The sequence below is a fragment of the Rutidosis leptorrhynchoides genome, chromosome 2 (genome assembly GCF_046630445.1).
Source record: "Rutidosis leptorrhynchoides isolate AG116_Rl617_1_P2 chromosome 2, CSIRO_AGI_Rlap_v1, whole genome shotgun sequence".
Classification (NCBI taxonomy): Eukaryota; Viridiplantae; Streptophyta; class Magnoliopsida; order Asterales; family Asteraceae; genus Rutidosis; species Rutidosis leptorrhynchoides.
The window spans coordinates 711,690,177-711,709,034 of NC_092334.1; the positions used below are offsets into that span (position 1 = coordinate 711,690,177).

At 35.3% G+C, this 18,858-nt stretch overlaps 1 protein-coding gene across 1 annotated transcript; it reads right to left on the reverse strand.

Moving 5' to 3' along the window:
- Positions 1 to 15,450: 15,450 nt before the first annotated feature.
- On the reverse strand, positions 15,451 to 17,921 carry LOC139894210 (exocyst complex component EXO70A1-like). Its single transcript, XM_071877423.1, has one exon. The coding sequence runs from the start codon at positions 17,749 to 17,751 to the stop codon at positions 15,877 to 15,879; it is 1,875 nt and encodes a 624-aa protein (XP_071733524.1). The 5' UTR covers positions 17,752 to 17,921; the 3' UTR covers positions 15,451 to 15,876.
- Between the last annotated feature and the right edge of the window lie 937 nt (positions 17,922 to 18,858).

The following is an 18,858-nucleotide window of genomic DNA, read 5'->3' on the forward strand; positions in this document are numbered from 1 at the left end:
TGCGGGAAATATTCTATATGCATTATGTTAATGTCGGTTACCAGGTGTTCATCATAGAATGATTTTTATACACTTGCGAGTGTAGGATTATTGAATAAATGAAATCTTATGGTCTATTATATTAATTTGATAATATATAGGTTAAACCTATAACTCACCAACATTTTTGTTGACGTTTAAAGCATGTTTATTCTCAGGTGATTATTAAGAGCATTCGCTGTTGCATGCTAATATATGGACAAGACTTGGTGTCAGCAAGCTTGTATAATATTGTTTAAAACTGCATTCGAGATTTACTTTGTTGTAACATATTAATATTGTAAACCAATATGTATTGGTAGTGTGTAAGTGTGATATTTTTAGATTATCATTTCTGATAATCTAGGTGGTGTCCTTTTAACCTTTGTCGATAAAATAAAGGTTATGATTTGTTTTAAAAACGAATGCAGTCTTTGAAAAACGTCTCATATAGAGGTCAAAACCTCGCAACGAAATCAATTAATATGGAACGTTTATAATCAATATGAACGGGACATTTCAGTTGGTATCCGAGCGTTGGTCTTAGAGAACCAGAAAATTTGCATTAGTGTGTCTTATCGAGTTTGTTAGGATGCATTAGTGAGTCTGAACTTCGACCGTGTTTTCTTTAAAAATGATTACTTAATTTTTTTTTTTTGTTGGAAACTACAAATTGTAACATGTAAATATTATGTGATAAATTAATCTCTTAACATGTTTGATATTGTGTGATAGATGTCTACCTCTATTACAAATCCCATCGACTCACCTAATAATAATGAAGAGTCGAATATATATTGGGAAGATTCACAAATTCCCGAAGAGGAACCGGAAGAGGAGGAACCAGAAGAAGAGGAACCGGAAGAGGAGGAACCAGAAGAGGAGGAACCGAAAGAAGAAGAGGTTCTGGAGGAAGAAATATTGATACCTACAGTAAATCGATTAAATAAAAGAAAATCCTCAACCAACGGACCAAAGTTAAAAATGGTCAATGGTGTTTCCGCCGAGGAAGCAAAATATTGGGAAGATTACCAATTTTTCGATGAATCGGATCCCGATGAGGATTCCGATGATGTTATAGAAATTACCGCGACCCAATTTAATAAAGCAAAAGAAAATAATAGGGGAAAAGGTATAAAAATAGAGAAACCTGATTCCAACTCCGATGAACTTTATATGTATCGGCAACATCCGTATTTCTTAAAATGTAACAATAACCCGGGAACCTCTAAACCACCAGGTTTTTCTAAACCATTGTGAAAAACAATGGCTCATATTAGAGGAACACCATATATCCCTAGAAAATTAGGAAAACGAACCAAGTCCGAAGAAGAAGAAACCAGTGATTCAGATTAGAGGGTTATAATCATGTTGTGTATTATATGTATTGTAGTGTGCTTGTACTTTTATGTTCTATGTAAAAATTGTTTGTATTGTTTGTTAATTATCTTTTACGAATCTAATCCTTGTCTATTTTACAGTATAAAAACAAAATGGACGTTAAGGGTAGACAATCGAATATTTTAGAAGACCTACCAGAGGATATGATTGAGAAAATCTTGTCTAGAGTCGGTCAGAATTCATCAGCACATTTAGTTATGACGAAATTAACTTGTCAAACATTTGAAAGATTTTCCAGAAATGCCTTAGTTTATAAAAGGCTTTCCTTTGATAGGTGGGGTATATCACATTGGAGAGACCGTAAGTTACGCCGTGTTTTCTTTAAAGCGTTAAATTCGGGGAACCCAAATGCAATTTTACGCTATGGGTTAAGAACCTATTTTGACTCAACATATCCCAACATAGGGTTTCGTGAGTTAGAAAGAGCTTCTAACATGCAACATAAAGAAGCATGTTATACTTACGGGTTAGTGATGTTCGCTTCTTACCAAAGTGAGAAAAAGAACATCGGGTTACAACTTTTTAAATAAAACCTTCCCACAAGTGACGGATTCAGTAGTTGGGGTGAGAAACAAGGTTTTTAGATTATTACGGGGCTGTTGGACATTACGAAACCCACGTCCTTTTGACGACATTACAACATGCTGCCTAGCCAAATGTCATAACGGTTACTTTCCACAAGACCAAGGATGGGAAGTCGTCTTAGTAAAACCAGAATGCATGACTTATTTCTGGACTTATGAATTACGTGTCTTTATTTCTTTTGCTGAACAACTTGCGTATTAACTAGAATTGCCTTTATAGCTGCCGAGTAGTAAAGTTATTATGTGCTATATTTCATCCTATATGTATAATAGCGGTATTGTAAGTTGTAAAATATTGTATAAAAGTTTGAACGCGAAATATTATTATAATCAGTTTTTCATATAGAATTGTAGTAGTTAAATTGTATATTAGCTACTAAGTATGAACTTAACGGGTAGGTACTACCCGAATTAAAACTATAAAACGCTAATATGAAGAAAAAGCTTTTATAAATGAGTTCATATTATGCTACGAAATACTATTGACTACTCTTAATATTCTATATGATTAACTTAATTCTTTTGGGCTATTTTTGAAGGAAATGGCACCGACGACTCGTCAGAATTTTAACATGAGCAAGGAAGACTTCCGTGTTTACTTGCAGCAAACATAGCCGCAGTACAGGCTGCGATGCAAAATAACAATAACTCTGGATCTAGCAGTGGAACTAATTCCACAAGTAATCATGTAGGATGCTCCTACAAAGAATTCACTGCCTGCAAACCTTTGGAATTTGATGGAACCGAAGGACCAATTGGATTGAAACGGTGGACCGAGAAAGTCGAATCGGTGTTTGCCATAAGTAAGTGTACTGAAGAGGACAAAGTTAAGTATGCTACGCATACCTTCACAGGTACTGCATTAACGTGGTGGAACACCTATCTTGAACAGGTAGGACAAAATGCTGCTTACGTACTACCGTGGTCGGCATTCAAGCAATTGATGAACGAGGAGTACCGTCCTAGAAACGAAGTCAATAACTTCAAGGTAGAACTTAGAGAGTTACGAACACAAGGGTTCGACATTACCACATATGAACAACGATTCACAGAGTTGTGCCTATTGTGTTCGGGAACATTCGAAGATGAAGAAGAGAAGATCGACGCGTTTGTAAAAGGGTTGCCAGTAAGGATTCAAGAAGATGTGAGTTCACACGAGCCCGCTTCCATACAGAAGGCAAGTCGAATGGCTCATAAACTCATAAATCAGATTGAGGGGAGAATTAAAGAGCAAGCGACCGAAGAAGCCAACACGAAACAAGTCAAGAGGAAGTGGGAAGAAAACAGTGACAAGAGTCACCAATACAACAACAACAACAACAATAATCGCAATTACAAACGCAATAACTACCACCATAACTGCAACTTTAACCACAACAACAATAACAATCCCAACAACAACTACAATAACCGTTCCAACAATAACAACAACCGCAACAACAACAATCCCAACAATAACAACCAAAGGCAGAAACCATGCCAGAGGTGTGAAGGATACCATCCGACTGGGCTTTGTACGAAATCGTGTACTAAGTGTAATAGAAAGGGTCATGGTAAGACAAAGTGTGAAGTTTAAGGACCAATGGCTAACAAGAATAAAGGAATAAATAATGTCGGAACAAATAATACCACCATTATTTGTTATGGATGTGGGAAGCCGGGTCATATCAGAAACGAATGCCCAAATCAGGGGAATACTAATGGACAGGGCCGCGGAAGAGTTTTCAATATTAATACGGCAGAAGCGCAAGAAGACCCGGAGCTAGTTACGGGTACGTTTCTTATTGATGAAAAACCTGCTTATGTTTTATTTGATTCGGGTGCGGATAGAAGCTATATGAGTAGAGATTTTTTTGCTAAATTAAGTGGTCCATTGACGCCTATGAATAATAAATTTTTACTCGAATTAGCAAACGGTAAATTAATTTTGGCAGATAAAATATGTCGGAATCGAGAAATTAAACTGGTTAGCGAAACGTTTAAGATTGATTTGATGCCAGTAGAGTTAGGGAGTTTTGATGTGATAATTGGTATGGACTGGTTGAAAAAGGAGAGAGCAGAGATCGTATGTTACAAAAATGCAATTCGCATTGTACTAAAAGAAGGAAAACCCTTAATGGTGTACGGAGAAAAGAGCAACGCGAAGTTAAATCTTATTAGTAATTTGAAGGCGCAAAAACTAATAAGAAAAGGTTGTTACGTCATTCTAGCATACATCAAAGAAGTTAAACCTGAAGAAAAGAACATCAGTGATGTTCCTGTCGCAAAAGAATTTCCCGATGTATTTCCGAAAGAATTACCGGGATTACCCCCACATCGATCCGTTGAATTTCAAATAGACCTTGTACCAGGAGCTGCACCAATAGCTCGTGCTCCATACAGACTTGCACCCAGTGAAATGAAGGAACTCCAAAACCAACTACAAGAACTTTTAGAGCGTGGTTTTATACGACCAAGTACATCACCATGGGGAGCTTCTGTTTTGTTTGTCAAAAAGAAGGATGGTACATTCAGGTTGTGTATCGACTACCGAGAGTTGAACAAACTTACCATCAAGAATCGTTATCCACTACCGAGAATCGACGACTTATTTGATCAACTACAAGGCTCGTCAGTTTATTCGAAGATTGATTTACGTTCTGGGTATCATCAAATGCGGGTGAAGGAGGATGATATTCCGAAGACTGCTTTTAGAACGCGTTACGGTCATTACGAGTTTATGGTTATGCCGTTTGCGTTGATTAACGCACCAGCTGTGTTCATGGACCTCATGAACCGAGTGTGTGGACCATATCTTGACAAGTTTGTCATTGTTTTCATCGATGACATACTTATTTACTCAAAGAATGATCAAGAGCACGAAGAACATTTGAGAAAAGTGCTAGAGTTGTTGAGGAAAGAAAAACTGTACGCTAAATTTTCAAAGTGTGCATTTTGGTTGGAAGAAGTTCAATTCCTCAGTCACATAGTGAACAAAGAAGGTATTCAGGTGGATCCGGCAAAGATTGCAACCGTTGAAAAGTGGAAAACCCCGAAAACTCCGAAGCATATACGTCAATTTTTAGGATTGGCTGGTTACTACAGAAGATTCATCCAAGATTTTTCCAAAATAGCAAAACCCTTTACTGCATTAACGCATAAAGGGAAGAAAATTGAATGGAAGGATGAGCAGGAGAAAGCGTTTCAATTGTTGAAGAAAAAGTTAACTACGGCACCTATATTATCATTACCTGAAGGGAATGATGATTTTGTGATATATTGTGACGCCTCAAAGCAAGGTCTCGGTTGTGTATTAATGTAACAAACGAAGGTAATTGCTTATGCGTCTAGACAATTGAAGATTCACGAGCAGAATTATACGACGCATGATTTGGAATTAGGCGCGGTTATTTTTGCATTAAAGACTTGGAGGCACTACTTATATGGGGTCAAAAGTATTATATATACCGATCACAAAAGTCTCCAACACATATTTAATCAGAAACAACTAAACATGAGGCAGCGTAGGTGGATTGAGTTATTGAATGATTACGATTTCGAGATTCGTTACCACCCGGGGAAGGCAAATGTGGTAGCCGACGCCTTGAGCAGAACGGACAGAGAACCCATTCGAGTAAAAGCTATGAATATAATGATTCACAATAACCTTACTACTCAAATAAAGGAGGCAACAAGGAGTTTTAAAAGAAGGAAATTTAAAGGATGAAATACTCAAAGGATCGGAGAAGCATCTTAATATAAGGGAAGACGGAACCCGGTATAGGGCTGAAAGGATTTGGGTACCAAAATTTGGAGATATGAGAGAAATGGTACTTAGAGAAGCTCATAAAACCAGATACTCAATACATCCTGAAACGGGAAAGATGTACAAGGATCTCAAGAAACATTTTTGGTGGCCGGGTATGAAAGCCGATTTTGCTAAATACGTAGGAGAATGTTTGACATGTTCTAAGGTCAAAGCGGAGCATCGGAAACCATCAGGTCTACTTCAACAACCCGAAATCCAGGAATGGAAATGGGAAAATATTACCATGGATTTCATCACTAAATTGCCAAGGACTGCAAGTGGTTTTGATACTATTTGGGTAATAGTTGATCGTCTCACCAAATCAGCACACTTCCTGCCAATAAGAGAAGATGACAAGATGGAGAAGTTAGCACGACTGTATTTGAAGGAATTCATCTCCAGACATGAAATACCAATCTCTATTATCTCTTATAGGGATGACAGATTTATTTCAAGATTCTGGCAGACATTACAGCAAGCATTAGGAACTCGTCTAGACATGAGTACTGCCTATCATCCACAAACTGATGGGCAGAGCAAAAGGACGATACAAACGCTTGAAGACATGCTACGAGCATGTGTTATTGATTTCGGAAACAGTTGGGATCGACATCTACCGTTAGCAGAATTTTTCTACAACAACAGCTACCATTCAAGCATTGAGATGGCGCCGTTTGAAGCACTTTATGGTAGAAAGTGAAGGTCTCCGATTTGTTGGAGTGAAGTGGGGGATAGACAGATTACGGGCTCGGAGATAATACAAGAAACTACCAAGAAGATCATCCAAATTCAACAACGGTTGAAAACCGCCCAAAGTCGACAAAAGAGCTACGCTGACATTAAAAGAAAAGATATAGAAATTTAAATTGGAGAGATGGTCATGCTTAAAGTTGCACCTTGGAAAGGCGTTGTTCGATTTGATAAACGAGGGAAATTAAAACCAAGGTATATTGGACCATTCAAGATTATTGATCGTGTCGGACCAGTAGCTTACCGACTTGAGTTACCTCAACAACTCGCAGCTGTACATAACACTTTCCACGTCTCGAATTTCAAGAAATGTTTTGCTAAAGAAGATCTCACTATCCCGTTAGACGAAATCTAAATCAACGAAAAACTTCAATTCATCGAAGAACCCGTCGAAATAATGGATCGTGAGGTTAAAAGACTTAAGCAAAAAAAGATACCAATTGTTAAGGTTCGATGAAATGCTCGTAGAGGACCCGAGTTCACCTGGGAATGAGAAGATCAGATGAAGAAGAAATACCCGCACCTATTTCCGAAAGATACGTCAACACCTCCAACTGCTTAAAATTTCGGGACGAAATTTATTTAACGGGTAGGTACTGTAGTGACCCGAACTTTTCCATGTTTATATATATTAAATGAAATTGATATTTACATGATTAAGTGTTTCCAACATGTTAAGCAATCAAACTTGTTAAGACTTGATTAATTGAAATAGGTTTTATATAGACAATTGACCACCCAAGTTGATCGGCGATTCACGAACGTTAAAACTTGTAAAAACTATATGATGACATACATATGGATATATATATATATATATATATATATATATATATATATATATATATATATATATATATATATATATATATATATATATATTTATCATGATATTATGATAAGTATGTACCTCATTAAGTATTTTAACAATGAGTTATATACATAAAAATGAGACTATTGAATTAAGAAACTTGAAAACGGTATATGTAACGATTATCGTTATAACGATATTTAACTGTATATATATCATATTAAGATATATTAATACATCATTATATCATAATAATGTAATAATTTAACATCTCTTTAGATATAATAAACAATGTGTTAACAACATTTAACAAGATCGTTAACTTAAAGGTTTCAAAACAACGTTTTCATGTAACGACTAACGATGACTTAACGACTCAGTTAAAATGTATATACATGTAGTGTTTTAATATGTATTCATACACTTTTGAAAGACTTCAAGACACTTATCAAAGTACTTCTACTTAAAAAAAAATGCTTACAATTACATCCTCATTCATTTTTATCAACAATTCTACTCGTATGCACCCGTATTCATACTCGTACAATACCCAGCTTTTAAATGTATTTACTATTAGTATATACACTCCAATTATCAGCTCTTAGCAGCCCATGTGAGTCACCTAACCATGTGAGAACCATCATTTGGCAACTAGCATGAATGATTACACAAAATTACAAACTTATGGAACCTATATGGTGACTCCATTTTCACGTGAATGAACACACACATATACACTTTCATTTTGCAACTTACATGCATCAAACTACTCTCTCTCAAGTGTTCTTCCATTTTTCTAAGTGTTCTTCATCATCTTCATCAAAATCTAGCTCAATCTAGTTCATAAATCCATACATAAACCAAGTTATAAAACAACTACTCAAGAACACACCAACAATACTTCCAAGTTTGCTAGCTTAATTCCAATCTTGCAAATCCACTTTGAGTGATCATCCAACCTCAAGAAATCTTTCTTATTACAGTAAGATATCTTTCTAATACAAGTTAATACTCATATTCATACTTTGATTCAATTTCTATAACTATAACAATCTTATTTCGAGTGGAAATCTTACTTGAACTTGTTTTCGTGTCATGATTTTGCTTCAAGAACTTTCAAGCCATCCAAGGATTCTTTAAAGCTAGATCTATTTTTCTTATTTCCAGTAGGTTTATCCACAAAACCTGAGGTAGTAATGATGTTCATAACATCATTCGATTCATATATTTATAAAACTACCTTATTCGAAGGTTTAAATTTGTAATCAGTAGAACATAGTTTAGTTAATTCTAAACTTGTTCGCAAACAAAAGTTAATCCTTCTAACTTTGCTTTTAAAATCAACTAAACACATATTCTATATCTATATGATGTGCTAATTTAGTGATTTAAAACCTGAAAATACGAAAAACACCGTAAAACCGGATATACGTCGTCGTAGTAACACCGCGGGATGTTTTGGGTTAGTTAATTAAAAACTATGATAAACTTTGATTTAAAAGTTGTTCTTCTGGGAAAATGATTTTTCTTATGAACATGAAACTATATCTAAAAATCATGGTTAAACTCAAAGTGGAAGTATGTTTTCCAAAATGGTCATCTAGACGTCGTTCTTTCGACTGAAATGACTACCTTTACAAAAATGACTTGTAAACTGTATTTTCGACTATAAAATTATACTTTTTATGTTTAGATTCATAAACTTAAGTTCAATATGAAACCATAGCAACTTGAATCACTCAAAACGAATTTAAAACGAAGAAGTTATGAGTAAAACAAGATTGGATAATTTTGCTTGTTGTAGCTACGTGAAATTTGTAACAAATCTATACAAATCATATCCTAGGTAACTTATATTGTATTATACATGTATTCTAATATATTATGTAATCTTGGGATACCATAGACACGTATGCAAATGTTTTGACATATCATATCGACCCATGTACATATATTATTTGAAACAACCATAGACACTCTATATGCAGTAATGATTGAGTTAGCTATACAGGGTTGAGGTTGATTCCAAAAATATATATACTTTGAGTTGTGATCTAGCCTGAGACGTGTATACACTGGGTCGTGGATTGATTCAAGATATTATATATCAATTTATTTCTGTACATCTAGGTGTGGACAACTAGTTGTAGGTTACTAACGAGGACAGCTGACTTAATAAACTTAAAACATTAAAACGTATTAAAAATGTCGTAATTATATTTTGAACATACTTTTATATATATGTACATATTTGTTATAGGTTCGTGAATCGACCAGTGGTCAAGTCTTACTTCCCGGCGAAGTAAAAATATGTGAAAGTGAGTTATAGTCCCACTTTTAAAATCTAATATTTTTGGGATGAGAATACATGCAGCTTTCTAAATGTTTTATAAAATAGACACAAGTACGCGAAACTACATTCTATGGTTGGATTATTAAACCGAATATTGCCCCTTCAAGTCTGGTAGCCTAAGAATTAGGGAAATGACCCCTAATTGACGCGAATTCTAAAGATAGATCTATGGGCCTAACAAACCCTATTCTGGAATTTGGAATGCTTTAATACTTCGATTTATATGGTGATTGCGATTGCCAATTTATGACATACTTGCGAGTATGCGGGGAATATTCTATATGCATTATGTTAATGTCGGTTACCAGGTGTTCATCATAGAATGATTTTTATACACTTACGAGTGTAGGATTATTGAATAAATGAAATCTTGTAGGATTATTTAATTTAGTGGCTCTATTGAGTTGACATCAATCGTCGATTTATTGGCGACTTGACTGACTCTTAGAGCCTAAATTAAATTTCAGGCAGGATTTCAAACCCATGGAAATTTGATTATACCATTTTCATGGCGTCTATTATTATTTTTATTTTAGTATTTTTTTTTTAAACTTTTTCCTACTTAAAGGTCAGAGGTCCTCTCGGAAGCAATCTCTTTATCCGTCGAATAAAGAGATGGATGACTTTCTCTACTCTTGAGAGTGTTTCACTCTGGGTGGAGAAATGACTTGTCTTTATTCTCGGATAGGAGAATGATTGTCTACATCTCACCTCCCCCATACACCACTCATGTGGTATTGAGTTTTGTTGTTGTTGTGTTGTTGTGGTCTATTATATTAATTTGATAATATATAGGTTAAACCTATAACTCACCAACATTTTTGTTGACGTTTAAAGCATGTTTATTCTCACGTGATTATTAAGAGCTTCCGCTGTTGCATGCTAATATATGGACAAGACTTGGTGTCAGCATGCTTGTATAATATTGTTTAAAACTGCATTCGAGATTTACTTTGTTGTAACATATTAATATTGTAAACCAATATGTATTGGTAGTGTGTAAGTGTGATATTTTTAGATTATCATTTCTGATAATCTAGGTGGTGTCCTTTTAACCTTGTCGATAAAATAAAGGTTATGGTTTGTTTTAAAAACGAATGCAGTCTTTGAAAAACGCCTCATATAGAGGTCAAAACCTCGCAACGAAATCAATTAATAAGGAACGTTTATAATCAATATGAACGGGACATTTCAGAACCTACCGAAATCTCCTCAAATAATGAACATCTAATTCAAGAGGAACAAAACGATTCAACTTCCGATGCACCATGTGACAACACTTCAACTCCCGCAGAAACCACAGGAAGATATACCTTACCACAAAGAATCAACAGAGGTGTACCACCAAAAAGGTACACTCCGGAAAGAGAAGCTCAAAGGTCAACGTATCCTATTGCCAACATGGTACAAGGAAACCTATCAAATGAAGCACAAAAATTCAACTCTGCCTTATACTCTGAGGAAATTCCGACTACTGTTGATCAAGCAATGAAATCTAAAAAATGGAAAAAGGCTATGGAAGAAGAGATAGAAGCACTTAAGAAAAGTAACACATGGGAAAAGTGTTTTATTCCTCAAGGAAAAACACCTGTAGGATGTCGATGGGTGTTTACAATAAAACACAAACCAGATGGCACCATTGAAAGATATAAAGCTCGTTTAGTAGCCAAGGGATATACTCAAACATATGGGATAGATTATTCCGAGACCTTCTCTCGGAATTCACTTCTCTATCGCTGCAAATGAAGAATGACCACTTCACCAATTCGATGTGAAGAACGCGTTTCTCCATGGTGAATTAAAAGAAGAAGTTTATATGGAAGCACACCAGGATTTACGTAAAACTTCAATGATAGGGAAGTTTTCCGACTTACAAAATCTTTATATGGGCTAAAACAATCTTCACGGGCTTGGTTTGGGAGATTCACATTGTTTATGAAAAAATATGATTTCAAACAAAATAACTCAGATCATACACTATTTTTTAAACGAAAGGAAAAGTTAATCACATGTTTAATCATTTATGTCGATGATATGATAATAACGGAAAATGATAAAGAAGAAATTTCTAACTTAAAAATAAAGTTATTCAAAGAATTTGAAATGAAAGATATAGGCAGACTTGAATACTTCTTGGGGATTGAAGTATTAAGATCCCAACAGGGAATATTTATTTGCCAAAAGAAATATATTCTTGATAAAGGGCAATACCAAAGGATAGTAGGAAAACTTATTTATCTTGCCCACACCCGACCAGATATAGCACATGCAGTTGGAGTCGTGAGTCAATTCATGCATTTACACAAGTTCATCACATGGAAGCTGTAATGAGGATCATTAGATATCTAAAGAAAATTGAGGGTCATGGAGTTGTATTCAAGAATAATGGACATCTTGAAACACAAATTTATGCAGACGCAAGTTGAGCTGGAGAAAAAGGGGATAGAAGATCTACATTAGGTTTCTTTGCAATTGTCGGAGGAAACTTAGTCACATGGAGAAGCAAGAAACAAAAAGTCGTTTCTCTATCAATTGTTGAATCAGAATTTAGAGGAATAGCAAATGGAATAGTAGAAACATTATGGATTCAAAAACTTTTGATAGAAATTGTATTCCCTCCAAAAAGAGCTATTCAAATCTTATGCGACAACGAAGCAGCCATTGCCATCTCAGAAAATCCTTTTCAACATGACCGAACTAAACATGTTGAAATCGATCGACATTTTATCAGAGAAAAGTTAGATGGTGAACTTATTTCTCTTCCATCAATCAGAGCAGAAGATCAGCTAGCATCCTCACCAACTCTGTCAATGGAAGACTCTTCAGCGAAGTTCTTGGCAAGTTGAATATTGAAAACCCCACTATTCAACTTGAGGGGGAATGTTAGAATACAGCAAACAAGACAAGTTACCATTTTGGGTAACTTGACTTTTAGGATCAGAAGTCAAACTTCATCATCTCTCAAAATAGAAGGTCACAAGTGTCCATTTGGTACAGCACACAACGGATCTAATCTGCTATCACCAACAACCTCTTTCCTTTTATGATAAAGGGGTTCCAAAAATGATATTGGATCCAAACTTCCATTAAAAATAGCTGTTGTATTTTTTAGGGCAAATTGCCCATCAAGGTAACATAAATGCCACTTTTTTCGATAAAGGGTATATCAATTTTTTCTTTGCCCAAAAAGAAGTTTAATTTTAATTTACTGCGTAAAAAGGTGTCTGATTGAAAATAGTGTCAATTGAGGTAATATCTTACACGTAGCATTATACTATATTATTTTTTGCTTACGTGTATATTCCATGTCATTATTTAAAAATATTTGTGTAGCCTATTTGTAAATTCCATGGAACTCTTTCAAATCGAAATACTGATAACATGTTTGCACTGTACGCATCTCCACATGATTGAGTCTCAACATTGAAATCTTCGAAGCTGTTCATTAATGGAGCTTTAACATGAACTTAAAATTCGAACTTGCAATTTGTATCGTTTCAGATTTAATTTCTGAAACAAAGTAGCTTTAAATCATCATTGGAATGCTGAAAATCAGTTCATATCATCTGTGGATTACTACATCACTTCAATTTGATCTATGACACTTCAGTTGACTTTTTAACACAAACTTTGACTGTAAAGTTCGAACTCAATTTAGCGATTTGGGATCTCAAACTTTGCAGAAACATTCACTAGATGATAGTGAACGACTCTACATTTCCACATTTTGTTGAATAAATCTGAAATGATCCGGAGACCTAGGTCGTTTGACTTTTCGGTTAGCAAAGAACTCGATTTGATTTGTTATAAATCTGAACTTGTTAGTGAATTCTGATTGATTTCGAGTACTTGTTTGATGTTACTAACCACGAATTTAATCTCAGAACGTGTTGATAAACACCAGTCGATGAATGCACAAATCGGTTCTAGTTGGCGGTTAAGAAGATGAACTTGATAACTTGTAATCTGTTTGTGAACAAATCGGTTCTAGTTGGCACAAATCGTGAACTTGCAATCTGTTTTGTAAATGATTTTCTTGTTAATGAGATGAGATGTAATTTACAAATAGGCTACAAAAAAAATTTATTTTTAAATAATGACATGGAATATACACCTAAGCAAAAAATAATATAATATAATGCCACGTGTCAAATATTACCTCAATTGACACTATTTTTCAATCAGACACCCTTTTACGCACTAAATTGAAATTAAGCTCCTTTGTGGGCAAAAAAAATACAGATATACCCTTTATCGAAAAAAAGTGCCATTTATATTACCTTTCTGGGCAATTTGCCCTATTTTTTATGTATACGAATGCTTCAATATAGCAATTGTAAAAGTGGTGTAGTGAGAAGAAAGAGGGGAAAGTTGAGTTTTTTTTTTTTTTTTTTAAATGATTGTGAATGTGGAGATCAATTTAGCATCATTGCTTTGTTTGGAAAACCTGTGGTAAGCATGGTAATTTGATGTTGGTAATTTACAGCTAGTTATGTTAGCAATGAAGAAGGTTAGTAGGATAAACATACATGGCTTTTAAAGATTCTTTGATAATTTGAACGATGAATTAAAAAATTAGTCCATTATGCAACAAGTGATAATGTGAAGTGAAACAAGTTAGGATTTTGCACCACGTAAAACAGACCTTTCGAAGGAAGCAAACCAAAGCATGTCATGTGATGTGATGTTACAAAATCAATAATAATCTACAATAACTTGGATAGATATAGATATCCACCATCTTTTTTGATACATCCACTAGTATAGAATATGCATTAACATATTGTATCGTGCCTGTTAATACACAGTTATGGTGGATGAATAAAAAAAGATGATGAATATATCATTACCCATTTAAATACTTTTCATTATTAGGTCTTCAAACAAAGACATAATTAGAAATACAAGAAAAATAACCATGATTATTAGGCAAATTTGAGGAGCATATTTGTTTGTTTGACTAGTTTTTTTCCACAGATTCGATGGCGTCCATCTAGGAGCAGAGTCAGTCAGAAGGGGGTTGGGTTTAGTCAAACTTTCTCACATGCATCACAATGATAACAAGGAAGGTAAGATAAGGAAGATGCAAAAGTAAGTCATGGGTTGTGCTTTTGTTTGCTTGCATGCTGAGTACATGTTAAACCAAGACTCAATGAGTCAATGGTCAATTTGGATCAGCCATCCTCATTCTTCATCTTTTTCTCTAATATTTATGATTTGATTTATCAACATTTAGGTGAAAACAATTGGGCCCCTGGAAAACAACAACAACAACAAAAAGCATTTTTATACATTATCTGCAAGTGGTTCATTCTAAATCATATTTGTGTATAATGTCCCAATTGCATATTGTATTATGAATAAATCAACATACTGTGTTGTAATTAGCATATACTTTACTGTGACACACAATGAAAAGCTACATGTCCCATTCATTCAGTCATCTTTGTCTATCAGTTCCAAATTGCATTATAGAAGCAATCGGCATTAAATAGTAGGGTTTCGGCTATCACATGTGACAAAAAAAAAAAAAAAAAAAAAAAAAAAAAAAAATTTCATACCCCAACTTTATATCAATTTTTAGCTTTGATCATGCTATGAAAATTGAGCTCAAAATCAAAACCAAAGCCTCAAATATGTTGAAGAGAGTAGCACATAATAAGGCATAATCATGGGTTTCTGTAATCCTCACTAAATCCAGAGCATTAACAAGATTTTAACTTTCATATGAACAAAGAAAGTGTCATTTTACCAAAATAAACATCAAGATTTATGCTTTATAGGTGCTTCTGATTATTTTTATACCAAACACCATATCCTCATGCAGAACTCCTCTAAGAACCGATCATCACATAAATTAATAATGAACTGGTTCAAGAAGATAATATGCCTCCAATTTCATGAAACACGAGATGAATAGATCATGCATAACAAATTTCGATACAAGCATATGAAACAAATATCTGAAAACTAGTGAAAGAAACACAAACAACAATGCTTACAGAAGAGATTTTATCAAAAGTTTGGCTTTCCCTCTATCCTTTAGCCAATTCACTTGATCGGAGCCTGACGATAATAACCGGAACCAATCAATGAAACACCCAACACCAAAAAATCAAAGAATAATAGTGTGTCCTACCATACATTACAATACAATACCCCATTTTGCATTTCACTGTGACCTTCTTCTCGAATGCTGATTAACTGCATTCCCTTCAAAGAAATCCAAGACTGCAGCCTCAAGATCTTCAACCGAGTACTTTATATAGTTTTCAGGATGTCTCCCGTTCTCTATATGAGTCCGGAATCTCCCAAGAAATGATCGGTAAGCTGGGATTAACTTCTCTGATATAGATATCTGTAACTCCTCACGAAGCTGCGTATCAGGTATTAACCATAAAGCCTGTTGTCTGTGTACTTCCTCAAACATGCCATTAAACGATTTAAACCGTTCTCTCAATACACTTTTTGAAATACCAGACGAAAAACTTCCGGTCATGTGTATCCCTTCATCTCTCAAACAATACAAAACACCAACCCACGTTGCCCTTTGGTATCTCGTTGCAGCCTGCGTAATTTTCCCTGTAAGCTTTTTTAAATAACCATCACCGATCATCTCCCTCAACTCCGGTGATCCTTTTATCTTTTGAACAATGTAATGAACATTATTCATAATAAACAATTGAGCCAAAGCATTATCCTTATAATGTTTAGATTTCCCTTCTAAATTGAATTGTAATATCACAATTATCCAAATCAAATGAAGAGCTAATGGTGATTGGCCTTCATGATCACTAAAATCCATATCCGGAGTAGTTAAATCCTCTGAATACCGAGAACCAGTTGCAGGTCTTGATACTATCAATTTACCTAAAGTTTGTTTATAGTCTGAAATCAAGCTAATGTAATTCATCACATACCTTGTTAACGGATGAATTGTTCCCCCAGGAACTGGAACCCTAGACGGCTCACGAAGAACAGCGTTTTCAAATTCAGACAGCATACCTCTGGCAGCTTCAGCTAATCTAGATAGTATCTCACTCGCCTGAACCCTTATAGATTCAGCTGATTTGAAATAGAACACGCCGTCGATATCAGGTAACAAATCCAAAACAGCGTCGTGTAAATCCAAAATTTTAAACAGCTTCTCCGGTGATCTCCGGCTAATGCTAATCGCTTCAGCGAAATTAAACAGCTGGATCGCCGGTCCTTTAACCGTTTCCATAAAACAAGCATCATCAACCGCCGCCGTTGTTCCTAAATCTTCAAATATCTGCTCGCAAAGCCTCTTTTCGCTAGCGAATAAAACTCTAACACAAATCTTCGCCGCGCGAATCCACTTTCCGATCTTAGCGTTCAACGCTTCCCATTCCAGCCGTTGAATATCACCGATGCTTAGTTTCTCAACGCCTAGTTTTTTAAAGGTCGCGTCCACGGCAGACTTCCGTACACCGCCGTACACCTGAACACACTCGCGAAAGTATCCGGCGGAAATCATACGTTCCGCGATTGACCGGAGATCGCATATACGATCAATCGAAATCAGATCGATCTCGCGAATACTACTCATGGATCTGTAACTCGCGATTGGATGAATACTACTACTGGTTTCCCCTCGTTCAGAAAATGATAAATTGGCGAGTTGATGAACAGAATCGTCATCTCCTCCACCTCGAGAGCTGAAATCGGTATCGGAATCTGGAAAATCTGATAAGGAGCTAGTAGTTCTGGAAGTGGAGTGAGTTGACTCAGTGAGTGACTCGGTTTCGATTGGAGTAGCGTGTGTAATAAGGATATTACGAAATTCGTCTTCTAAACGAGCCATAGCAATCTGGATGGTGGTGTTGACTTTGTTTGACTGGTCATGGGATGATAAGGTCGTTGACCGTTGAATTTCATCAACAGCTTGTAAGTATTGATCGACTTCACGACGATCGGTTTCAAAGATCATACGAGTTCTGGCTTCTTCAGAGACGGTGGAGTCCCACCGGAGGATGATCTGTTGAGCTTTTTCGATAGGGATTCGTTCAATCTCCGGTGATTCCATCAAATCAAATGATTTAAAGTTTGTTGGAAGTGATGGATCTTTACATGAATCAATGAATCTAAGTAGGAGTATAATCTATGCTCAACTTTAATTTTGATGGAGTATTTAATTTTAATTTTTAATCTAAAATGATGATGCAGGGGAGAATATTCACAAAAAGAGAGTAGTGAAACTTTTAGGGAAGAACTAAGAAGCGTACTTTTAGTTTTCTTAACATAAACAGCTTGGCATAACACTTCCTTTCTAAAATAAAAATAAAAAATGTGAAAAAGACTTATAATCATTTTTTTTTTTTTTTACTCAATATACTATTTGTAAAACGCCTTATTCCTTGTGGAGTTACTGTTCCATTTGGAGTAACTTGTTCTTTCACATAAATTTTGAGGATACTTTGGTCATTTGGTCTCCCATCTTATCCTCACACTTACATACTCTGTAGTAGCTAGGGTTTTTTAAACCCCTTTTCGTTTCCTCACATGCCCGTGATTCTGCCGATTCGTTTGTAGCACATGCTATCGGCGACGGATTTTGTCCCCGTTGCCTAACGTTGCCGATGGTTAATAAGTGGTTCCATGTTCATTAACGGTTGTTGTGGGTGTATTTTCGAGATTTTGGCCACTCGCCTTTGCTTCTATGATGGTTTCTTACCATTGATGGTTATACCGTCGGATTTCTATCAAGGTTACTTCCATTCATCGTTGTTGATGACGGTAACTCTCTATTTGCTATTTGACGTTTTTTAGGGTTACGTTTTCATAATTATTCGATGTAGACATATGGAAAACATGATTTAGGGTTCTAATTATTTGATTGTTGATGTTTATTAATGAAAAATAGTTCAGCGAATTTTTTTTTCCCTAATTCGTAAAACAGCCATTTTTGTTGTTGCAATTTTATAATCATTTATTTTTGGTATATACAGAGGAAGGATTCGATTGCAATACATATTGTTGTTGTTCGACCTGTAAACATCTCCCGTTTGCATACTATTGTCATATCAGTGTTATTAAAGATTATTATATTTTATGTTGGCAACATGGTGTTTGTCGCGAAACCTTTCAGACATCTGAGCCTTACAATAAAAAATAATCGGATTACAGGGCATGT

Coding starts and splice junctions, on each gene's coding strand:
- LOC139894210 (XM_071877423.1), bottom strand. CDS start 17,751: ATGGAATCACCGGAGATTGAACGAATCCCTATCGAAAAAGCTCAACAG.